Below are 26055 nucleotides of genomic sequence, written 5' to 3'. Positions count from 1 at the left end.
GCGCCTGCGCAGCCGCGGGAGGCGGGGTGCTGGGGCTGTGTGGAGCCTGGCTTGTTGTTGTTGTCGTCCCAGACCCGGAGGCTTCTCAGTTACCGCCGTGCCGCGTCGCCATGTCCTGTCCTCAGGAGCCGCCGCAGCACAACAACAACAACAACCCCCCGGCCGAGGGGGCGCCCGCCGAGCCGGGCCTCAACAGTGAGTGCGCCCCGTGTATTAGCATAGGCAAATGACATGCAAATGAGGAGGGCCTGCGGGGAGCGCGACCCTCTCCCATCATCCCCCCTCACGGCTGGGATTGGCGGAGAACGGGGCCACGCGAGCGTCTCCGGGCCAATCCGTAGGGTCCCGGGCGTAGTTGGTTCGGCTGCGTCCGCATGGGGGGCTTTAGAGATGGAGGAGGGGCTGGGTACCTGCGGGGGGGCGCTTCGAGGGATTGGGGGGGTCTGTGGGTTTGGGGTTCACCGGGAGGGGGTTACGTGAGTCTATGGGGAAAGGTACGTTGGCAGCCTGAGGGCCTTTAGAGAGTTGTGGGCTACGCTGGGGTGTGGAGGAGGAAGGGGAATGCGGGGGGGAGGGCTTTAGGGGCCTGGAGTGTGGAGGAGGAATAGAACTTCTGGGGGGTCTGGGGTACACTGGGGTGTGAAGGAGGAATAGGGGGTCTGGGGTACACTGGGGTGTGGAGAATGAATACGGTATGTTGGGGTTTCTAGGAGGTTGGGGTACATTGAGGGTGGAGGAGGAATAGGATACATGAGGGGCTCTAGGAGGCTGGAGTATACTGGTGTGTGGAGGAGGAATAGGATATGCTGGAGGAGATAGGGGGTTGGAAGGTACTTATGGTTTTGGAGGCCACCTGGATGGATTTTTTTGGAGGGGGAGGGTGGTCTGGGTCTTGCAGATTGGACAGAGTGGTAAGGGGAGGTCCATTATTGTGTACTGTGGGGTAGAGATGAGGGCCGGAGGTCTGTGGGAGGATGACAAAAGGGGAGGGTGTTCAGGAGTTAAAGGGGGATGAAATTGGCTCCGGTCAGAATAGGAGGTAGCTGGGGGGAACCATGGGCAGCAGATTATTTTGTTGTGGGAATGGATTTATTGAATGGCTGAGTTTAGGTAATATCAAGAGACCAACATTTAACTCAGTAAGTTTTAGTGGGTAGGGTGTAAGTACAGTGGGTGAGTCAAATGCAAGAGGAGTCAGGGAATTTTAGTAGCAAGGTTAATAACAGGGATATGAGGTAAGGGGATGTGAGGAAAGGTGGATGTGACTTGGTATGTAATGGGGAGAGGGAATAGGTTTGTTTTGTGATTGATTGGTTCTAATAGCAAAGATGATGGTACAGCAAGAAAGTGGGGAGGAGCTTGACTGTGGGAATGATTTTATTCAGTAAATAAATCTCACTGACGTGAGCTATTTTTCTCTGTATCTCACATGTATGTCAGCTGCTTTGCTGCATCCCTTTGTTCTGAGGATAATGATTGTGTGGAAGTCTGTTGATTTTATCTAGGCTCTCATATTGGTTTAACTGATGTTTTACATTTCAAATGCACAGCCTTCAATATATATTTTGGTTTGCTTTTAAGTGCCAAGGATACTGTGATAAAACAAAATGTATTAATGACTAACTGTTCCCTCTATCCTAGTTTGCTAAATCATCCACAAAATATTTCAGTAGGGCCAGCTAAGTGATCTCCGGTAATTCAGTGGGAAATGTATTAGATGAGAGTAAACTGTGTTCGTATAACAACATTGCCATTGCATTTTGTGTCTGTGCATTGAGTGTCATGTTAATTACAGCAGTGTGTTTCTCTAATGTGTTGGCCTGGGAGAACTGCACACACAAATAAATAAAACAAAGGCACTGTGGCCAAATTGTTCAGGGCTGTCAACATGTAAAAATATATCAATGTTTAGTAATAAGATTTCACTTAATTTTTGGAAATTTCCTCTTAGATTTGGCATGTCCAAGTAAACCTAATGTCTATTTCCACAACTTAAAATTAGTTTATCTGTGATCTGCAAATATTAATTCTTCCATACTTCATTTTTTCCCCTTTTTCTGTTCACTTTTAATACAGTGACTTACTGTATTGGAGATGTGAATCTGTAAGATAAGAGCAGCAAGAGGGGGTTCAGTGTAAACATTTTAGGTCCCAATCTTGAAATGAACTCCACAGGGGCACATTCCGATTTAAGTTAGTGGGGCATCATGCAGATGCCTGCAAGGGCTGTCCACAGATATCTCACTGCAGGATCAGAGCATAAAGGGTTAGTGACATCAATGCAGTTACTCAGGTTGGCAAGTGCTGTGTGGTAGCAATAAATGTTTTCATGACTGGGCCCCATGGGCAAAACATGTAACCAGTCAGCTTCATGAAGGCTCAATACCCGTTGTCAGTTCAATTTTGTCAGACTAGTGAGTCTATACATTAATTCATTTTTGTTCTAAAATATACCTTGCATTTATTTAGTGCCTTTCATGCAAAGATCTCAAATCGCATATAGAGGTGAAGGTTGACCATTGTGTCAGTGACAGAGCTGGGAATGGAACTTGGAACTCCTGACTTCAGTCTTGTGCACTAACCACAAGAGTGTGCTTTCTCTTGTATTTCCTGATGCCTCACTCGGATTTTAATTCTTACCTCGTACTTCTGTTAGATATTAGCAAAAAACAAACAAAAAAACCCCCAACAATTTAAACTGGAACACACTTACAATTATTATGTTATGTCTATTTTTCAACAATATTTACTACATTACCGAGGAAAAAAGGAAAAAGGATGGTCTCCTCTGTTATAGCTGTACATCCTGTCTTATGAGAAGTCTTGTTGCTGTTGTTGAGTACTTCTGGAAAGTGACCACCGGTGCTGTAAAGCGCCCAAAGTCCCTGGCTAATCAAGTACTGCTACATCATTCTGGCCTTTTTACTGTAAAGGTGAAACAAAAAACCCTAAAGTGTTAGTGAGGGATATCTGTTAAATGGAAAATATTACTGTGGGAAATAGAAAAGCTTTTGTTGACAATGGTATTTTACTTTAATTACTGCTTAAGCATTTAGTTAGTGATACTTAAACAGTCAGCAAATTATGCTGGATTCTATAGCTTTTATGAGATTATGAAAAACTAAAGGGTAAGAGAGAAGTCCATTGGAATTCTTTATCTAATAGCCATTATGCAGCATAGCATCTTCTATGAGCCAGAAAGCATATTTATCACTGCTTCAGACTTGCAGTAGAATTTAGGAAAATTTGCCTGTGAATTTCTTAAATGTTACTGCAGAAATTAGCCAGTTGGACCTATCCCTGCAGTCGTGTAGTGTGGTAAAATGCCTATTATACATAGAGCCCCATTGACTTCAACAGGACTCTGTGATGTCATTTGAGAAACAGTCTAATAAAAGTAAATTGAATTTTAATTAATACCCAAAACAATAAATCCATCATACTCTGCAGTAAAACTTGGCTAAAGTTTTTCTATAGAAAACATTAATTGTAAACATAATTCTCAGAAAAATATGTATTTTTTCTAGATTTTGACCGAATTAACAGAAGCAAGGTTATTAAAGCTGTGTAGCAAACGATCATGTTCATACATGCTTCAGTTCCTAAGCATCTCTGTATGCCTGATGTTCTGGATACATACAGTTGTTGCTTGTAAAAGGGACGCTGTCATATCACTTTAGGTCCAGAATTTTAAGATAAACGTTTTGTGAAATCTGAGCTTAATGGAATTTTTTCCTTGACAGCTAAACTTTCTAATGAAAGTTAGTTAACATTTAATTATTCTTCCGCTGTGTATGTGACCCTGTCATTGTGTTAGTCCATGAGAACCTGAAAGTAAATCTAAACTTGTTCATTAAAAACAAAATTGAAATTTGCATGTGGTATGTCCAAGTTTATTAAAATGCAAGAAAGTAAAAAATGGGGAAAAATAACTAGTCTTTTGGTTTTAATCTAATATGTTAGCTATATGTAAGGAGTTAAAAAAAATAAAACCTAAGATGATCGTGTCACTTTTATTACATATTAATCTCTTGACTAAATTTCTATTTTAAAAAGTACATGACATTGCTTCAGATTGCTTTTTGAAGTGAAAGTGCACAATTTTCTTTTTTGAGAAAAGGTCAAATTCACAATTTTTAACAAAATACATACCTTTCAGGTGGTTGGTTAAAATTTTAGTACGAATAAAGTGCCAATCCTTAGTGTGGTGCTTGAAACTACAATGAGACCTAATGAAATGTTCTCCCTTTGGGGGTAATATTACTCTTTGGAGAGGTTGGTTTGGGGATGAGAAGCACCATTTTTTGACGTGGTTAATCTAGTCCAGTGTCTCAACCTAGTCTAGTCTCAACCTATTTGACCGACAGTGTGTTATGTTGGCCGCATCCAATACTATCTGTATGGCCCTGAGGATGTCACGGGGGCCACAGCTCTGTGCTGATTGGGTCTCAGGTTGAGACCCACAGCTTTAGTCTCAGATATTTTTCTGGGATAATGTTGCTGCTGGTGCTCCCAGTACTAGACAGCAGCATATTTGGATCTGTAAGCAGAGGAAAAGGGAATATACTTGATCTCCAGTAGTTACTTTTGGCCATCACTTTGGAGCTGCATGAATGGACTTTAGAGGATTTCATATCCAGCCCATCTCAGCCAGAAGGAAGGTTATAACACAGGGTCTTTGATGGAGGGGTTCATCAAGCACCTTTTCAAACAGCAGTTTGTGGCTGTTTCTTGAGCCCTGTATTGGAAATCTGTGACAGTGTTTAAGCTTGATATCAGAATACCTTGACACTCATTAAACATGTTTTGACTCATCAGAGATGAGTGGTCAGATGGAGAACGTGCAGCTTGTCATGTAAACTCCCTCCTAGGCCTTCTTTTGATGGGAGGAGTATTTAATTATGTTTTAACTTGTTTCCTCCAGTGTGCCTCTAACACAACTTTAATTTAACTAGCAAATTCCACAATTTAGCTCTATTAAGACTGTGTTTTGTAGCCTAGGCTTAAGCACAACTGAGTCCCAATCATGCCAGTGCAGCGATAGGTTATAGCAGTCAATTCTGATTAGTCCTCCACTGCAATCCCAGGCTTTCTCTTTGGTCATCTGCCAAAACTCCTCCACCAGGCTAACCTTACAAGAAGTGGCCTCCCTTATTTATGTTTACTGTCAGACTCCAATATCTCTGCCTTCATTTCTTTCCTATTGTTTGCTACTGAACTCTGTTGTACAGTGTCAGCAGGTAAGAGGGGATGAGGGTGAAAAGAAATTCCTCATATACCTCACTCATTACAGATCCCACCATAGTAGCTTCTCTGAACCCAAAGTTGTTACCAACTGCTGACATGTGGCTATCTGAGCTAACCAATTCCCTAATTGCAATTGCAGCATGCCTTTCCACACGTATTAGTGACTTCATAATGGAAGGTGGTTGCTCTAGGGTAGGTCCCATCTCCTAGAACTGGAAGGGACCCTGAAAGGTCATCGAGTCCAGCCCCCTGCCTTCACTAGCAGGACCAAGTACTGATTTTGCCCTAGATCCCTAAGTGGCCCCCTCAAGGGTTGAACTCACAACCCTGGGTTTAGCAGGCCAATGCTCAAACCACTGAGCTATCCCTCCCCCCAAACTGTCCTGGCATATTTCTTGAAATGTGGTCTTCCTTTTCTGAAATTCTGCAGTCACTGCTGATCACCCCAGCTCTGAAATACAGAGTAGTCCCACCGTTCCATACTGGTTGGTTTGACCTAAAACTCCCTTTCCACAGCTAATGCTTCATTGGCTAAAAAGCTAGACATTCAGTTGTTCAACTGATGCATGGGCTCTAGATCATCTTGTAGAGTGCTCTGGCAGTGGCAGAAACACCATCATCTTCTCACTGCAGCTACTCTGTAAGACTCCTGGTACCAACACACTGTGTTTGTGAATATAATCAACAGCATCTCTAGCCTGGGAGACATTCCTGGTTACTGAAGCATAAGGGAGAATTTGCTAGGGTATGACAGAGTTAGCAATTGATCCACTGGTTCTATGACAAAACTTCTGCAACCAGAAAAGGAATTCTTGGAATGTGACCTCCACTCCCAGAATGCACATGGGTTTGTACATGTACATACATAATTTATCACCCACGAACGTCACTCTTGCGATATGTCATACCATAAAATTGTTGGAGCTAATGTAATTGAGCCCAGCACCAGTCTGAACATGGGCTTTAAGTGAGTGCACTAAGCATGATTAATAACTGATTGCTTCATTTGAATCAAATAACGTGGTTTGTATATTGTTGAGCTTTTTTAGCCAAGGTAGACTATCTTAAGAGGTCAATCAATGGTGATATTCCCTGGGACCAGAACTGAATCTCCATTTAAAATTTCACTTTCACTTAAAAAAATCACTGGCCAATAGTTTGTATGCACAGTGTTAAACTTAGTCTAGTAAATTTAAAAATTGAATTAAGAGTAGTTTCTACTACTACCCCTGCCAATACTTTAGGTTTTCCAGTCTCCCAGTTTCTATTTTTACAATGTTTTTTTCTCTTCCCCAGTTGATGTGAAAAGATTACACAGATTGGGGGACTTGACATTATACAAGATAAGAGTGACAGGTTTTATACCCAGTGTTTTCTAATGCAAAAAGTAAACAAATGATGAATAGGACTGTTTTAGGTGTGACAGTAGTAAGTTTAAAAAAGAAATCAGAAAAGCATGTTACTTTTAAGATAATAGGTGTGTTTTATTTTTGAGAGTATTTGCTCTCTGCTATCCCAGTTCATATATTGACGTGGGAATAAAATTTGTATTAAGCTTTGAAAACAATTTTTGTTTAAGAGGTAGCAACTTTATATTGTTAGGATAACAGGGTGAGATATTCTGAAGTGACTCAGGAGCACAAGTCCCATTAGTTGTTGCTATTGAAAATTCCTCCCATTAAATAAAAATGATAGTTTTTAAAGTAGTCCAGTCTGCTAATAGTTTTGATTTTAAAACAGAGTATTTAGGTTATCTGTATGCCATAATAAATCCTAGTTACACCAAAGAGTTGTATTGACCAAAAAACCCTGCTAGTATATAAAGATGCAAAACAACTTCTTCAACAAACTGCTTTGTAATATCCCAGTGGCATAGTTCTTCAGACTAAATACGATGTAATAAGATTCTGAATTTGAATATAGTCTGAGATGAGGGTCTGAAAAAAGGTATAAAATGAATTGCTTGAACCATGTAAGGCAAAAGCGACACCAAATGTAAAATTATTGCACCAAAGAACAAGAGCTTATGCAGAAAAGAAACTTAATGTGTTTCAACTTATGCCAACTGTTCTCAGACAATTAATATACTCAGATTAAAAAGTAAACTGTCTATATTCTCAAGTGATAAAGTTAATGAGTTTGACTAAGAACCCCAGGTTTGTAGTTGAATGGCCACTGGATTAAATAGGTGACCCATACGTCAGGACTCAAGTGGTTTAAATTCACCGGTTAGAACATAAACTACCTATTTATGAATATTTTCAAAATATCCTAAATGAAACCTGACTGCTTAATGTACTGGTAAAATGTTTTATATTGTTACTTTGCATGTTTAGTACAGTCTGCAGTTAGAATTATGTTCTTGTATTTTAGTAGTTTAAAGCATGTGGTTTCAGTGCTAATATGATGCACACAGCTCCTCAATCCAATTGAGGTCCTTACACTGACATCCTGTAGTTAAAACTAGTTATAAGAACAGAGACAGGATGAATTACAATATATGTAGGCTAAGTGTAGTACTTAGTATATAGAATCTTCCCTGCAAAAATAGGGTTAACTATAAGTTACAAGAAAGCGGTTAACTAGGTTAACAATAATTATTTTCACTATTTTAATTAAAAAATGTTAAACTAAATATTTAGATAAGACTGTAAGATGGTTAGAGACTTTGCTTGCCCATCTCAAAATATTACAAAGTGAGAACCCCAGTTTTCCCACATACCTAGCATAAACAGTGGAGCATACATGTGAACACACAAACTCCATTTCCAGCTAATTATAACCAACTTAGTTTCATAGCGTACAGTAGATGTGCATAGGTCTTTAAATATGTGGGAAAACAAGGGGCCTGCCTCAAGGACCTAATAATTCATAGACCTGTGAATCTATAATCTAAATTGGATACATCCCAGTTATTAAAATTCTGATGTGAGGGGTAACAGACAGTACTAGAGAGGAGATTGGGATTGGAAGGCCAGCTGAAAGAAGTGAGGTTTGTTTGGGAAGAAGAAAAGGAGATTGCTTGCCATATGGGAGGTTGTTCCAAGCACAGGAGGCACTGTGGGGAAAAAGGCATGAAATTGTAAGTGGGAAAGAACAAAGGGAATATTAAAGAATGGAATTTGTTTGGTTCAAGGGTGAAGTGTAGAAAGAGGGGTAGAGTTGTGAAGTTATATTGTGAGGATTTGGAGCTTAAACCGGATATGTGAAGGGGATGCCTGTTAGGGGATTTTAAAGAAATAGCATGAGGGAGGGGAATGACTGTTATTACTTCCAATCAAGACTGCTTAGTTCAGAACTTTTAAGACTGCAGTTAACTTAAGGGATGGGGGAAACAGACCTGCCATTCTTGTTTTCTCTATTTGTTTATGAGTATTTTTTTTTTCTGGCATCAGTGGATGTTATCTGAATTCACCATGTTCACATTCTTTCTGCATGTAAATGATAAACCTTAAGCGAGGTTTTAGTTTCACTGCTTTTAATGAGCGCCATCTGGCTGGCCCAACAGGTTCCTGGGTGGAGTTACAGATGAACGGCAATAGCAATGATAATGCCAGTGGGAAAAATGGGGGCCTGGAACATGTCCCTTCGTCATCCTCTATCCACAATGGAGACATGGAAAAAATCCTTCTGGATGCCCAGCACGAATCAGGACAGAGTAGTTCAAGGGGTAGTTCGCACTGTGACAGGTAAGGAAGCACAGCGGTGTCAAGTCTCTTGAACCACTTACTTTTCCCGTATGTTATGTGATGCAATTTCCATTCTTGATCCTTTATCAAGGGCAAATGACATTTTATCAGCTGTATATGTCTTCATCCATGAGCCAGCCAACGTGCCATTTGGAATACTTGCTGAATCCTGCTAGCTTTAAATAGTATAAACTTGGTTTGTTTGAAAAGCAAGTCGTTGTTAAACTTAAAAAATAAATAAATGCAGGAGTAGAACAAATTGCATCAATATCAGTGTGAAATCTCATATTAGCATTGTTCATGTACTGTGTAAAAAAAATAATTAACAATGTGATTACTGATGCATGATCATTTAAGAGAAGGTAAGAACAAGGGATCCTATGACTGAAGATAGTATTCACTATGATGAAAATGTAATAAATTGGCTTTATCCATTTTTCAAAGTAACTTACTCAGTTACAGCTGTGTACTGTGTGTCCAGGCAAGAATAAATGCAAGACAGCGATAGAATGGACAGATTCATAATTCCCACCTCTCTTTCTCCCACAGAGGAAGTAATTGGGAGGAAAAAAGTGTCTTCACTCGAAAAAGCCCTCTACTTTTTGCCCTTAAAGGCCAAATGTATTTATGTATATCAAGTAAAATAATCTTGCTTATCATGTCAAAACAAGTGATACCCTTAAGGTTTCACTGTAGTTCTCCCTCAGAATTGTTGGAGAGTTAAGATGATGTTGGAGCTGTCTTGGGAGTCTCTTTTTCTTATATTGCTGGACAAATGCTCTCTTCTTGCCATGTCACGTATATAATATTTATATCAAGCTAGATCAGATGTACAACCTACAATGAGTCTGGATAGAACTTGAAATTAACTCAATGATAATTTCAAATAAAATTACCAAGTGCAATGGACAAGAAGAGTAAAAAGATTTTTTTTTAAAAGCTACTACCTCAGAAAAAAGCAGTTGGCTATACCTTTATTTCTAAGAAATTGTAAGCTGCCAGTAACTAGCATAGTATGTTGTCACTTTCTAGTTCAACTAGAAACATTTGCTGGGTAGTGTCTGTAATGCTCATTTTGATTCTTATCAAGGTAAGGACTTTATCTCCACCCACATCTTTAATTGCCCAGTATTTTTAATTTAAATACTGTCAGATAAAAATGTCATATGAAGACAAATCCCTTTTTCTTTTTTCTCAATAGCAAATGCTTGGAAAACCAAAGTTCCAATTTTGTAGTGAGCATATCAGCTCATGATTATGGACAATAGTTGGATATTTATAGAAACCTGAGGTCTAAAACATTTGTAGAAAGGAGTGATAATGGCTGTAAACAATCTATTGAGTAGTTTAAAAGAGGTCCTGTTCCCAGTGTAACTTTTTTCATTCACTATCCATCTTTTTAATGAGAGCTAAAATCAGATTAAAGAGGGGTGTCTAGAATTTTGATGCAATGAAATGACATCTCTACATTGCATTGTACTTTTACTCTGTCCCTGATTTTAAATTCTCTAGCGTTTTTTCTCATCTGGCTGTGAATGTTACTAAAGCAGGGGTGGGCAAACTGTGGCCTGCCAGCTGTTTTAATCAGGCCCTTGAGCTCCTGCTGGGGAGCGGGGTCTCGGGCTTACCCCGCTCCAGCCAGGCAGTAGGGTTGGGGCTGCTCCACTTTGCTCCCGGAAGCAACGGCATGACCCCCCCTCCAGCTCTTATGCGTAGGGGCAGCTAGGGGGCTCCGCTCTGCATGCTGCCCCCACCCCAAGTGCCGCCCCCGCAGCTCCCATTGGCTGGGAACCGTGGCCAATGGGAGCTGCAGGGACGGTGCCTGCGGACAGGGTAGCGTGCAGAGCTGCCTGGCTAAGCCTCCACATAAGAGCCAGAGAAGAGACATGTCGCTGCTTCCGGGAGCACTTGAGGTGAGCGCTTGAAGTTAGTGCCGCCTGGAGCCTGCACTTCTGAGCCTCCCCCCGCATTCCAACCCCCTGCCCCAGCCCTGATCCCCGTCCCGCCCTCCAAACCCCTCGATCCCAGTCTGAAGCACCCTCCTGCACCCCAAACCTCTCAACTCCATCCCCCACCCCCAAACCCGAGCCCCCCCCCCCCCCCCCCCCCCCCCCGTGCCCCAGCCCTGATCCCCCTCCCTTCCTCCAAACCCCTCGGTCCCAGCTCGGAGCTCCCTCCTGCACCCCAAACCCTCATCCCCAGCCCAGAGTCTGCACCCCCAGCTGGAGCCTGCACCCCAGCACTCTGCCCCAGCCCTGATACTCCTCCCGCATCCTATGCCCCCAGCTCGGAGCCCCCTCCTGCACCCTGAACTCCTCATTTCTGGCCCCACCCTGAACCCTCACACCCCTTCCGCACCCCAACCCCAATTTTGAGAGTATTCATGCCCAGCCATACAATTTCTGTTCCCAGATGTGGCCCTCGACTAAAAAGTTTGCCCACCCCCGTACTAAAGAATTTCTCTTTAGTAGAGTATAGTCAGGTTTTAATATTGAAAATTAAAGTATTTATTCCTTTGGGTTAATTTGCTAACTATTAAAAGATATTTTGGTGTGTAACATGTAATGCCTGCTGGAGGAATTCCTTAGTGTATAGTGGAACAACACTAAGGAATTCCTCCCACAAATACAGTCCTTTAAGCAACCACTTTTAAAATACTTACAAAGTTTCAGGTACAGTTTTATTCAAAATCCATTTAGGGATCCACCTTCTAGGTAACCTGATTTTGCTAGTGACTGCTTAAGGTTAGTTTTACTGTATATCAGGAAGATGGCAGTGATGTAGCAACAATAGCAATGTATTGCCTCACAGGGGATGAGAATTCAGGACTCCATCTTGATCTTTTGCTCCTGGGCGGGAGTTACAGTGGAGTCACTGTGCTGATTCTTGATGGTAGAGGAGGTCCTTCCCATCTCTTTATGATTGACTGAAGGGTAGTTGGGGGTGGGGAGGGTATTAAAACAGGAACAAACTGGGAATATGGGAAATCTTTGGGACTTGGAGGATTTTTCCTTGGGGGGCATAATGATAAAGAATCCTTGTTTCTCATCTGAATTGTCTGCATACCTTATATGTAGTAATAATGGAACTATGGTGCAATTAAACTGATGTTTCAGTAATTTAATAACCCAAAAGTGACAGTAATGCCATCATTCTTTCCTTTAGCCCTTCCCCTCAAGAAGATGGACAGATAATGTTTGATGTGGAAATGCACACGAGTAAGGACAATAGTTCTCAGGTATTTTCTCCAGTAAACTCTAAAGTACACAACACATTGTCTAGGAGAACAGTGTTTAAGACACAATATTGTCTTTTGTAAATAACAAATAATTAGTGAAGCATGCTAGAGGGCTGAAGCCAGATATTTAAAATTATAAATTCTGTATATAAATATACAGCTTTAAACTGTTAATTTCCAGCAATTCATTATTAATATAGTATGGAAACAGCTGAGTGTATAGTACCTATACTGAATTAAAGGCCAAGAATATTAAACTCCAGTTTTTGAAAGCCTGTTTATTCAAAATCTGGAAATGTCCTTTAGCCTTTTGGAATAACCGTGTTTACTTATATTATACCATGTTCTTTGTATCTTTTAAAATTAAGGCAACAGTTTGACTTGAACTCTGTGAACAAAATTATCCATTCTTGCTTCCTTCCGTGTAAATAAGCTTTAATGATTCATTGAGTCTTTGTATAGTTAAGGTTATGATGGTAAGTATATTATAAACTTGTACTTTAGGCGATTATAATAAAAATTCTTCTTCGAGTGATTGTTCACGTCCATTACACATTAGGTGTACGCGCGCCGCGTGCACGGACGTCGGAAACTTTTTCCCTTAGCGGCTCCCGTCGGGCCGGCAGGGCCCCCTCCTTCCCGCCAGAGCGGCGCCCCGCTCCAGGGTATATATATCCCTGCCGACCCGACCCCTCCAGTTCCTTCTTACCGTCCGTGGCGGCGTTGGAACAACTCTGTCTCTCATCTGAGAGTGTCCCTTAGCAATAGTCATTAGTGTTATCTAGCAGTTATCAGTTAGTTTGTAGTAGTGTTGAGCCAGTAGTTAACAGCTCATTAGGGTACTTAAAGTTCCTGCTGTGGTTGTTTGTTCAACCCCGGCACCGGCCCTGGGCGGTGGGGCATGCCGCACGCCCAAGGCTTCAAGGCTTGTGCCACGTGCCGCAGGCCTATGCCATTGAGCGACCCCCACGCCTCGTGTCTCCGTTGCCTGGGGGAGGCTCACCAGAAAGAGCGCTACAAGATCTGCAAGGCCTTTAAGCCCAGAACTAAGAAAGAAAGAGACTTTCGCCTTAAGCAGCTGCTCATGGAGACGGCGTTACAGCCCTCCACTTCGGCGGCACCGTCTGCCTCCGTGCGGAGCGCCCCGGCATCGGTGCGGGAACCGGCGCCGGCGGGACACCCGAAGCCCACGGCACCGACCCAACGGGGACATATACGACGCCGGTCGTCTTTGCCGGCAAAAGCGAAGGGCCAACCTAAGGCCCGAGGACGCTCCCCGCACAAGAGGGCAGCACTGGTGAAGACCTCGAGTGCCCCTAAGGCCGGTACGGCCCCGGCACAGAACCCGGTAGTGGCTCTGGCGCCGAAAGGCCCGTCGAGCCCCGGGATGGGCGCGTTGAGTGAGGATGAAGGGCTGGAGGAGCTCTTGGAACAGCCCTCCACTCCGGACACGTTTGAGGCAGCTAAGGACCTCATTGCATTGTCCGTCGAGGCCCCGGCACGCGCTGAGGACGCTCCGCCGAAGCTGCCGCACAGAGGCAAGCCGGCGATGGTGCGCCCATCACGGTCGCCGTCTCTGCACCGTTCCAGGAACCGGTCCCGGTCGAGCTCCGCCTCGGTGGACTCCCGGTTGCCCTCGGCGCAGGAAGCACCACAGCAGTCGGGCTTCAACAAGCGGACGGCACCGACTCAGCAACCCAGCACGAGTCGGCACCGCGAAGTGTCGGCGGTACGTTACCCGATGCCGACCAGCCGTAGCCATTCCCGGTCCCGCGATCACCGGTACCGTTCCAGGTTCAGGTCGGCGAGACGCTATTCCAGGTCCTGGTCGCGGAGGCGCTACTCCCCAAACCCGGACCAGCACCATCCTACGGCTCCGCCGTGGCCTTCCAGGTCACCGTCCATGGTCTCGGGGACTGACTCAGACTGGTACGGCGGGTATGCCCATAGGTCACAGGCCGGCAGGGACTACGGCCATTCCCAGTGGGGCCAACCGAGCCAAAGGCCATTCTGGACACCCTGGGCCTACCACCAACAAGGGCCCCCATCGAGGGCCTCGAGATCCGGGCCATCGGGGTACCGATCCCGCTCCCCGCGGCACCGCCCGCCATCGTATAGGGAGGCAACGGTCTCTAGACCACCGGAGCGGGAAGGAGTGGACTCGGCACCGAGTACGGTGCCGTCCCAGTCCCACGCTGCGGGTCAGGCCCCAGAGGAACAACTGGCTGATGCCTGGTTACAGGACAATGAGGATGGGCAGAAGGCCCCGACCTCTTCCTCCTCACCAGACGAGGCAGTAGCGGGCACACTGGTGTGTGGCCCTCCCCCGATTGACCATCGGGCACACCAAGACCTGCTTCGCCGGGTAGCCCTCAATCTGGGCTTGCAAGCGGAGGAGACTGTAGAACAGGACGACCCCATGGTCGACATCCTGAGCCCGGAGGGCCCCTCCAGAGTCGCTCTCCCGATTATACGGACAGTACAGGCCAACTATAAGACGGTGTGGCAAACGCCGGCCTCCAGTGCACCGACTGCAAGAGGCGTGGAGAGGAAATACTTCGCCCCATCTAGAGGGTTTGACTTCCTCTTTTTACACCCGTCCCCCTGTTCGCTGGTGGTCTCGGCGGTCAACGAGAGAGAGCGTCATGGCCAGCAAGCTCCTGCCCCCAAGGGCAAGGAAGCTAAGCGATTGGACTTGTTCGGGAGGAAAGTCTATTCATCTGGGGGCCTTCAACTGAGGATTGCCAATCAGCAGGCGATTCTAAACAGGCACAATTTTAACTCTTGGGCATCAGTTGCCAAGTTTAAGGACTCCCTCCCACCTGACGCGCATCAGGAGTTCACGGCCTTGGTGGATGAGGGAATGGCAGTGGCCAAGACCTCATTGCAGGCCTCCCTCGACTCAGCCGACGCTGCGGCTAGAACAATTGCGTCAGGAGTCGTGATGAGGCGTTCGGCGTGGTTGCAGGCTTCAGGTCTCCCGCCAGAGGTGCAGACCACGCTGCAGGACCTCCCGTTTGAAGGTTCGGGCTTGTTTTCCGACCAAACGGACGCCAGGCTACATAGCCTTAAGGACTCGCGAGCAACCGTTAAGTCGTTGGGTATGCACACTCCGGTGACGCAGCGTAAGCCCTTTAAACCCCAGCCACCGCAAAGGCAATACCACCCTCGCCCCCGGCACGAGCCATACCGCCGTCGAGGCAGGGATAACAGGCGGAGACGTAACAACATGCCTAACCAGGGCCAGAGTCACGGCCAGGGCAAGCCGCAGCCAGGGAATAAACCAGGCTTTTGAAGCTACGCCCGAGGACAGCGTACCACATTCTATACCGGATCCTCCTCTGATTTTCAAAGACCGCCTGTCCCATTTCTACCGGGCATGGTCGCGCATAACATCGGACCGCTGGGTCCTGCGCACAGTGAAGGCGGGCTATACCCTCCAGTTTTCCTCGCCCCCTCCCTGCCATCCCCCTTCCCCGTCCCTCTTCAGGGACCCCTCTCACGAGCAACTTCTCACGCAGGAGGTACAGACCCTTCTCGCGGCTGGAGCAGTAGAAGAGGTCCCACCAGACCTGAGGGGAAAAGGATTCTACTCCAGATACTTCCTGATCCCCAAGGCAAAAGGGGGCCTCCGTCCTATTTTGGACCTGCGCGATCTGAACAAGTTTCTGATCAAAGCGCGCTTCCGTATGGTCTCCCTTGGAACTATTATCCCATCCCTGGATCCGGGGGATTGGTACGCTGCCCTCGATATGAAAGATGCCTGTTTTCACATCGCAATCAATCCGGCCCACAGGCGGTTCCTGCGCTTCGTGGTCAACCAGCGCCATTTCCAATTTACGGTCCTGCTCTTCGGCCTGGCATCGGCACCACGAGTGTTCACGAAATGCATGTCCGTGGTAGCAGCCTTCCTTCGAAAAAGAAGGATGCACGTGTTCCCGTACTTGGACGATTGGCTTCTCGCGGGCAGGTCGGAGGCCGAGGTCCGATCTCACGTGTCGCTGGCATTGCAGACGTTCGACAAGCTCGGCCTACGGGTCAATGTGCCCAAGTCCAAGTTAGTCCCCACACAGAGACTGGACTTCATAGGTGCGACCCTGGACTCGGTTGCCGCGCAGGCAAGCCTACCAGAGGCACGGTTCCTGGCAATTCAGAGGGCCGTAAGCTCAGTCCAAAAATTCCCCACGACAACGGCAAGGTGTTGCATGCAGCTCCTGGGGCATATGGCAGCTTGCATACACGTGGTCAGACATGCTCGCCTAAGGCTCCGGCCTTTACAGTTGTGGTTCGCACAAACGTACCGCCCCAACAGAGACCCATTGGATCAAGTAGTAACGATCCCAAGCCAGGTGTTGGGCTCGCTCCGCTGGTGGCTCGATCAACAACAGGTCTGCGAAGGGATCCCCTTCGCTGCCCCACAGCCCACTCTGACGTTGGTAACAGATGCATCGGACCTGGGTTGGGGAGCGCACCTGGGGGAACTTCGGACCCAAGGGCTGTGGTCCAGAGAAGACAAGCTGCTTCACATCAATCTGAAGGAGCTAAGAGCGGTTCGCCTCGCCTGTCAGACCTTCCACGCTACCATAGAAGGTCACAGCGTGGCAGTCCTGACGGACAACACTACCGCCATGTTCTATATAAACAAGCAGGGCGGGTCCCGGTCTTCTCCCCTCTGTCGCGAGGCACTCCAATTATGGGACTTCTGTATAGCCCGTGCGATCCACCTCATCGCAACGTATCTTCCGGGGATCCAAAACGGCTTAGCGGATCGCCTCAGCCGATCCTACCGAATGCACGAATGGACGTTGAGGCGAGACGTCCTGCATTCGATCTTCCGGAGGTGGGGCTTTCCCCGGGTGGATCTATTCGCCACCAGGGACAACAGTCAATGCCCTCAGTTCTGCTCATTCCAGAACCTCAGCCAGGAATCATTAGCGGATGCCTTCACGATCCCGTGGGGAGGGAGCCTGAGGTATGCCTTCCCTCCGTTCCCGCTCATACACAAGGTTCTCCTCAAGACCCGCAGGGACAGGGCGACAGTCATACTCATAGCCCCGGCCTGGCCACGCCAGCATTGGTTCACGTCCCTGCTGGAATTGTCCATAGCTGACCCAATCACCCTCCCCCTCCATCGCGACCTAGTCACACAAGACAAAGGTCGCCTACTCCACCCGAACCTGTCTTCGCTACATCTCACGGCATGGTATCTCTCTGGCTGAACGATGCGGAACACAGGTGCTCTCGCCAGGTTCAACAAATCCTCCTTAATAGTAGGAAGCCCTCTACAAGAACGACCTACCTGGCGAAATGTAAAAGGTTCTCCCACTGGTGCGAGCCTCAACGCATACAGCCTTTACAAGCCTCAGTTCCGTCGATCTTGGACTACCTACTGCACCTCAAGAATCAAGGGCTTGCGCCCGCCTCGATTAGAGTGCATTTAGCCGCCATTTCGGCTTTCCATCCGGGAGAGTTGGGGGTGTCAGTGTTCTTCAACCCCACAGTGGCCCGATTCCTCAAGGGGTTGGAAAGGATGTTTCCCTACTCGCGCCCGCCTGTCCCGGCGTGGAGTCTGAACCTAGTCCTAACAAGACTCATGAGTCCCCCCTTTGAGCCCCAGCCACTTGCTCCCTCACGCACCTCTCGTGGAAGGTGGCGTTTCTCGTGGCCATCACGTCGGCCAGAAGGGTGTCGGAATTGAGGGCCCTCACTTCGGAACCACCCTATACAGTGTTCCATAAGGATAAGGTGCAACTAAGGCCGCACCCCAAATTCCTTCCAAAAGTGGTATCGCAGTTTCACATGGGGCAGGACATTTGCCTACCGGTATTCTTTCCTAAACCCCAGACAGACCTTCACCACCGGAGCCTACATACCCTGGATGTTCGAAGGGCGTTGGCATTCTACCTGGAGTGGACCAGGTTGTTCCGCAGAACACCTCAGCTGTTCATTGCTATTGCGGAACGTATGAAAGGCTTGCCTATCTCGACACAGCGCTTGTCGGCATGGATTGTGCATTGTATACGCACCTGTTATGAGCTCGCCAATGTTCCGGCCCCAGAGATCCGGGCCCACTCGACTAGGGCCCAAGCGTCCTCAACGGCCTTCTTGGCGCAGGTCCCTATCCAGGAGATCTGTCAGGCGGCCACCTGGTCGTCCGTGCATACGTTCACAGCCCATTACGCGATCCATCATCAGACCAGAGAGGACGCGATGGTCGGCCGGGCTGTGCTACAGTCAGTTGTACCTTGACTCCTACCCACCTCCAATGGTAAGCTTGGGAATCACCTAATGTGTAATGGACGTGAACAATCACTCGAAGAAGAAAGAACGGTTACTTACCTTCTGTAACTGTTGTTCTTCGAGATGTGTTGTTCACGTCCATTACACTTCCCACCCTCCTTCCCCTCTGTCAGAGTCTCCGGCAAGAAGGAACCGGAGGGGTCGGGTCGGCAGGGATATATATACCCTAGAGCGGGGCGCCGCTCTGGCGGGAAGGAGGGGGCCCTGCCGGCCCGACGGGAGCCGCTAAGGGAAAAAGTTTCCGACGTCCGTGCACGCGGCGAGCGTACACCTAATGTGTAATGGACGTGAACAACACATCTCAAAGAACAACAGTTACAGAAGGTAAGTAACCGTTCTTTCTCTAAGTTATGTCTATTAAAAACTTTGCTCTGGGAGGTGGTGTTATAAAAAAAAAATTGTTTTTATATTTTACTAAGCAGAGAGAGAGAGAGTTTATTTATATGTTTAAATTCCAGTAGTGGGGAGGAAAAAAAAGTCTAGTTTGAAACACATGCTTTGGATTTATACAACTTGGACTTTATAAAAATTGAATTTTTATATCTTCGAGTGGGAGAGAATATCCGGCACCAATCCTGAACTTGAAATAATGTTATTGAGTATATATAATAGCAAGTTATCAGAGATATTGTCAGGATTTCTTTTACACATCTAGTTATGTAGGTATGTGATAGAACTATTTGTTTTACAAATATTTAAATTGCTACCTAAGAATTCAGGATAATCATTCCATGGTTAGTGAGCTCACATAATTCTCAGTCATCTCAACACAAAATGAATCTAATGCTGAACTCTTAGTTTGGTCATTTTATGAAATTTGCTGTCTTCAGCAGTACAAGTTGAGAGCAACAGTGGAAAAATGAACTGTGCATTTAATTTTTGTCAGAGAGGATGGCCAAACAATAGGATCGTTACCTTTCTGTAGCCCTATAGAGAACCGTACCACTCTGAGTGAGGTCGTTTGCTTTTTGTTTTGTCATTCAGAGTTGCCATCTCCCTATTACAATTCAGCATGGCTCCCTTTTTCTATTGTTTTGGTGCCTCTTTGAACTAAGCTATACTCCAAGTGTTATAATGTAACCTTGCTAAAGGCTGAATTTGGTCTCAGGCTCCCATTAAATTCAGCAGGGAGAGGACAGGTTGGGAATGCCAATACATACAGCTCTAGGCTTGGCAGTTCATAGCCACGGCACCTCTGGGCTTGCTGCGTCAGTTATGAAAGCAAAACAGTTTCTTGAGCCCCGGCACCTCTTCCATTACAAATTAGACGCTGTATATGGCAATCCTTTCATGAGAAGGAGGCATTAATCTTGGGGGCAGGGACTGTCATTTACCATATGCTTGTACAGTTCCTACCATAGTTGGGCCCAGACCTAGCTGAGGTCTACTGCAATATACATGTTCAATAACAGTAGTAAAATAACAAACAAAAGATATTTGTTGTGATGTTGACAGCGGGCAAACTTCTGAAAGAAATGATTTAAAATACTTTTGTATAATTTGAGCAGAAGTACTGCCCTTTTCATTTGATTACATCTGATTTAAGAATCGCTAAAGTTTTAGGGAACGGTTTTTACTTAAAACATTTTATGCAACACCGCCTTACTCAGGCTATTGTTAAAATCATCCTCTCAATTGTTCTTCACTCTAATTTGTAATATATATATTTAACTATCATTACAATGAAGCTTGCTTAAGTCCGTGATAAAATAATACATTTATCAGAGACGCACTGATATCAGTGAACCTTGTGGGCATAGTAAAATCCCTTCCAAATAAACCCTTGATGTAAGAATGTCTTTTCAGTCATCATCACCTTTCCCTTCCCAACCCCAACATATGTAGAAACAGCCCAATGGAATGAAAACTGCCAACATCTGCTACTTATCATTTTGTCACTGCAGTTGATGCTCTTAAAATTAATACCACGAGGAATAGCTGAGTAAGTGTTGTTACAGGGCATGTCCCATGTATATTTTCAGTCTGAAGAGGAAGCAGTAGAAGGAGAGAAAGAAGTGGAAATTTTGAAGAAAAGTGCTGACTGGGTTTCAGACTGGTCGAGTAGGCCTGAAAACATTCCTCCCAAGTGAGTTGAACTCTTTACTAATAAACACTCCTTCTGTAAGAAGGAAAGAAGAATCATGCTGCACACATATATGGAATTATTCTGGCTATCAAAATGGGATCATCACCGGAAAAATATTTTGAAGACTTGGGTTTTTCTTGGAGGATAGATAGCATAAAACCAATAAAAACTGCAAAAAATGTAATAGCGTAACAGAGATTCTTTTACTGAAAGCAACCCAACAATAAGCTTAATATTAAGTTACTTTTTCCAGTAACACCAATGTCTTTACTTGTTAAAGCAGGGTACCTGGAGCTTGCAGTGGTGGGGTTTAGTAACAGCTCACTGACTGGTCTGGTATTGGGCAAGTCACGTAAACTCTCTGCTTCTTGGTTTCTGCATTTGTAAAATAAATATAATGCTTACTGACGCCATTGGGACACTAGACACTATCAGGCTTTGAAACCCTTGAATAGAAAGCACTAGATGAGTGCAAAGTGTTTGTTAAACTGGAGGATGCTATCCATGTCTGGGAGATTTCTGTGTCCCTGCTTGAAACAAAAATGTGGCTATTACTAACAAGTCATGTACTGAAATTTCCTCTCCCAGACCTGCTTGTCTCTCCAGCTTGTGCTCCCATTGTCTCTGTACTTGAGTAAGTGGTCTTTCCACACTACCTCACATTTTTCTTGGGTCCCCCTGCAATCTGGCTTTTGCCCTATCTATTCCACCTGGGGAAAAAAATCTGTGCAGTTCTGCAATATTCCTGTCTATTTTTTCCCTTCAGGGAATTTCACTTCAGACATCCTAAACGTGCAGTATCTTTAAGTATGAGAAAGAGTGGAGCTATGAAGAAAGGTGGCATTTTCTCTGCGGAGTTTCTGAAGGTTTTCATTCCATCTTTGTTTATATCTCATGTTTTGGCTTTGGGACTAGGGTAAGTACAAAGACTAATTTTAAACTTTGCATCTTTATTGCTTGTATACTTACCGTAGTACTATGGGAGTTACCAATCTGAGGAAGAGCATAATAAGAATGACCAGATTATTTTGACCTTGTGCTGATAGGTCAAGTATTCTTGAGATATAGGGAAAACTACCTTTGCAGTGATGCAAATCTATTTACTTGATTGTAGGGAAGTTTGAGATTGAATGGTCATACATTCAGAATGCACAGATTATCATGAAATCAGTGACCTTAGTTGACTCTGAGACCCTACTGCAAATAACCTTTGCAGTGTCCTGTGGCATGACCCACTTGTTCATTTGCTCATTCTATTCAAATTCCTTAGAGTATAGTGTAATAAAAGAAAAATAAGACCCTACACATAAATATTATAGTGATTTTTCCTCTTTTGCTCCAAGAAAAGTCTGTGTAACGTCATTAGATGATGCTCCAGACCCATGTGTAAGCTCCCACTAATTCTGAGAGGCTGGCACTACTGCAGTTGCATGATGGTACTGAAACTAAGGGTTTGAAACTTGAAACAGAAATATACACAACATTGTATACCTATCTTGCAAAATTAGCTAATGAATTTTCAAATAGCCCAGCAGTGCTGTTAGCATTTCTGTAATTAGAAGTGATCACTGAGTGTGCTGAAGGTCTTTCATTTGCAAATATGTATCTCATGCCCTCTTGTGGTGGGGCCAGAGAAATGTATTTGTAAAATACCATATTTCAGTTTTTATTTAACTTCTAATTCAATTATTTCTTGCACAAAGTTTGTCTTTCACTCTGATTTTAACATATTCTTGTAAATGATTTTTTTCCTTAGTCCTAGTTATTGGCTAAACTATCTGGATAGAAAATGTGAAAAAATATTTGTCTGGTAGCAAAAATTTATACTTCTGAAATAAATTAGGTATGTTGCCTAGGTTTATTTGGTAGAGATCTGCCTTTTTGTAAGCTCATAACACTCAATGTTTTAAAGCCTATGTTAATATTTATTTTTTTAAGTGTAGTATAAAGAATTTTGTATACATATTATTTTAGCTGGGATTTTCAAAGGAGCCTTAGGGAGCTAGACAGCCACCTCCTATTGAATTTCAACGGGAGATGAGTACCTATATCCCTTGGGCTCTATTGGAAATCTCAGTCCTTATAGTTAGGTGTTTAGATGCAGTCACTTGAAGAGAAGGGGGTGTTATGGAAGAACATCACAAAATGGAAACTATTGACAAGGGTAAACTAGAACAATTGAGCGAGCAAGGACTGTTGTGAAGGGAACTATTTCCATGAAATACGTTTTATGTTTTTATTTCAGCATCTACATTGGAAAACGACTGACCACACCTTCAGCCAGCACTTATTGAGAGAAGCAGAGGGCAAAACTTGGAAATCCACGTGACCTGTGAAGATGTTATTGTCACATTAGTACATTTGAACTTGAGACCATTTTAAGCATGACCCCAGCCCCGCCCTTTCTTTACATATCCAGGTTCCAGTAACTCTTGGAATTCAGTATTGTATTGGAACTCTGTTGAGGTGTTTGACTACCCACCTTCTCTCCCCCACACCCTTTTGGCCTGCAAAACACGTCAGTTGCCTAACAGACTTTACAATTGTCTATACATTGCAAGGGCTTCTTTCAGTACAAAATTCCACCAGCAAATTATAATTTTATCAATGATGCTGTTGCCTCCTCTAGTACAACCTGACTTAAATCTGCAAATGCTCATGGAATAAATGTTGACTGTATTCTAACAATTGCCAATCTCTTTAAAAGAAACTGAAGGTTGGTTACAGTAAAAGTGAGTCTTTGTTTTTAGAAAACTGTTGGCTGTAAATCAAACTAAAAAATCATTGGCAATAAAGAATAAATAAATTTTAAAACCAGCTTTTTGGGTAATTTACTAACACCCTATTTTGGCCATGACTTTTAGTTTGCAGAAAGCAAAGACTGCACAAAACATAAAGCATGATAATAACTTAGTCATCAGCATATGTTAATATTAGATAATTGTCATAATCTTGTCTTTTCTATGAAGTAGGCTCCTTGTTTCTGATAGGAAAATCTAACGCCTAGAAAATGTTAGAGGAATTGCGTTGTTTGCATGTGAAGAAGCTTTTATTTTCCTTTAGCTTTTTCCTTACTGGAAAACTGTAAGTGTAAAGTTTTCCTTTATAAAAGCAGTTTGAATGCAAATATTTTTGGTGTATTTAGACGAGGGGTTTCCAAACTTGGTTCGTGGCGTGTTTGGGATAAGCCCCTGGCGGGCTGCAAGATGCTTTGTTTACCTGAGCTTACTGGGAGCTGCGAACGGCCATACCTGCGGACGCTCAGGTAAACAAAGCGTCTCCCACCCCGCCAGAAGCTTACCCTGAACACGCCACGAACCAAGTTTGGAAACCCCTGATTTAGACTCTCTGTAAAAAGGGGGGAGTCTCCTGAAACCACCTACAATGATAAAGATATGGTGGTTTCAGTAGGTACTCAAAGCATTTGATCTGCTGTTGGGAATAGTCTTGCAGTTGTGTAAAGAAGCACAAGTGGTAAATATCTGAAATGATGTCTCCTTTAGTGAAGTTTTCAATATTCCCATTTCTCATTGTTTACTGTACAGTCTCCCTTGGGGATAATGTAGATCCTAAGGTCACTAGTGACGTCTCATGTAGCTAGGTAGAATTCTCACTAATGTTGAACTTTTATCTTTGGGAACACTCAGTCTTGTCCTCCTTCAGTGACACTTTTTTCAAAATGTGAAGCTTTAGTACCAAATTGTTACAAAGCATCAGGACATAGCCTTGTCCTTAAGTAGATTTTATTGGATTTCAAAACCTGTAGCATGACTCTGAAGGATAGAATACTCTGTTTTATATATATATATATATATATATAAATAATATGATATAGACTTTAATACTAAATATTTAGGGAACCAGTGTTAATTTTAAAACTAGCAAAATTTCATTTAAATAGAAAATGCATTAGGCTGACTTGTAGAAAATGTTAAGAAAATCTGGTCAGCAAGTTTGGAAGAGAAAACTACCTTAAATTTTCTGCTTGCATCAGATAAAGTTGATGATTTGGTATATCAGCGATAGTTCAATACAGTTCAAGCAAGGAGGCTAATTCCTAGTTGAGGTTTGTTTTAAAAAAGGCACCTCAGGAAGCAAAGAGGCTAAGTATGAAATCCATTTCTAAAATGTGTTCATTTTATTCTCCACTTCTCACAGCCTTTAGGAGGAGGTTAGTAGGTTTTAAGACAAGTCCAGTGTGAAAGGGTAGTTGAAGCATTGTGTTTAGACATCTGTTTTTTTTTTAATCTCAAATATTAGTAGCTCTTGAATTATCTACAACTGCCTATTTATTTCAAGTGTGGATATTGGGTTTCATCCAGACACGTGGAAGAAAAAAAATGGCAAAAGTGTTTTTAGGCAGTATGAACCGCCTTATTTTAGAGACCTAAATAAAATGGGAAGGGAGAAAGGCTGGTATACTTTATTAGTACTAATTATAGCACCTTCTTTTGTATGAAAATTGGAATAGTGGAAAAATAGATTTATATTAAGTAGGGAATATCTTTGTTTTAAAAAAACACCATCCATATTAAATTGATTAATCTGCAGAATACTTGATAAATTAAAATGTTACAAGCTTGTGACTAGAGGATAAACACAGCTATGTGCTAATATTTCAAGCAGCTGTGAGATTAAAAAAATTTCATGGAAAATATTACTGAAAAATGGATACCTGATCACTGTAGCACTTGTTATCATACAATGATACAATGTAGTATTTATTGATACCCTAATATAAGCTCGGGATGGAAGTCTACAATTTTTAGTTTTACAAGGAACCGAAACAGATCGTTGTATAATCTGAAAAGGGGTTTCAGCTATTAATAGTTGAAGTTTTGTTAAGATAAATATTGTTTAAAAGCTTTATACCTGTTTACAGTTTTGAAAAAAAATGCAGGCTTCATTTTTCTTATGTTCAGTGAAAACTGGCTTAAAATATTTGTAAATAGGATCAAGCAAAAATACATAAACTCGCACATTAAAAAAATGTGACAGGCTAACTTAACTGTAGCAAGTATATATTTACTTACTCTGTTTTGAAAAGTGAAAACTGAAGACTCTGTTAGAAATTCAGATTTTTTAATTAACCCACTTGTTGAAATTATTGAAGTTAACTGAGCCAAAGTGATTATGCATCCTCCATATATTTAGTTAGCACTTTGTAACATTATATACAGTTTACAGTACATGTATAAGTTGTAGCTATAAACATTTTGTGCCATTAAAGCTCTCACAAAACTGTGTGTCTGCTAGATCACTTTGTACCAAATCCACCCCCAAGGAAGACGTTGGATAACTTTATGCTGCTGCTTGTTTATGAAGTAATAACTGTATCCTGAGTTAAATGAACCAAGAGGTTGACTTTATTAGAGTGGGATCATCAAGTTCTTGTGCTGAAAAGTAATTAAAATATTGCCTTCGTCAACCATGTTCACTACTGCCATCCTCTCCCAGCACCTTGATCTCCTTATAGATCAGGAAGACTCGTACCA

General features: G+C 43.8%; 1 protein-coding gene across 1 annotated transcript; it reads left to right on the top strand.

Moving 5' to 3' along the window:
- BNIP3L (BCL2 interacting protein 3 like) lies at nt 1-25804 on the top strand. Its single transcript, XM_034761818.1, has 6 exons — nt 1-195; nt 8756-8936; nt 12102-12174; nt 20457-20560; nt 21327-21476; nt 22806-25804. Exons 1-6 carry the CDS (start codon nt 111-113, stop codon nt 22852-22854), a joined length of 642 nt encoding a protein of 213 aa, XP_034617709.1. The 5' UTR covers nt 1-110; the 3' UTR covers nt 22855-25804.
- Nucleotides 25805-26055: the final 251 nt, after the last annotated feature.

This window comes from Trachemys scripta, chromosome 2 (assembly GCF_013100865.1).
Source record: "Trachemys scripta elegans isolate TJP31775 chromosome 2, CAS_Tse_1.0, whole genome shotgun sequence".
NCBI lineage: Eukaryota > Metazoa > Chordata > Testudines > Emydidae > Trachemys > Trachemys scripta.
The sequence above is the reverse complement of the archived record's forward strand: the minus strand, read 5'-3'. Positions and strand labels throughout refer to the sequence as shown.

Bases quoted from the DNA above. Each gene is read 5' to 3' on its own strand.
- BNIP3L (XM_034761818.1), top strand. From the start codon at position 111: ATGTCCTGTCCTCAGGAGCCGCCGCAGCACAACAACAACAACAACCCC. The intron at 196-8,755 runs GTGAGTGCGCCC...CTGGCCCAACAG, and splicing joins CGCCGAGCCGGGCCTCAACA to GTTCCTGGGTGGAGTTACAG. The intron at 20,561-21,326 runs GTGAGTTGAACT...TTTTCCCTTCAG, and splicing joins CCTGAAAACATTCCTCCCAA to GGAATTTCACTTCAGACATC.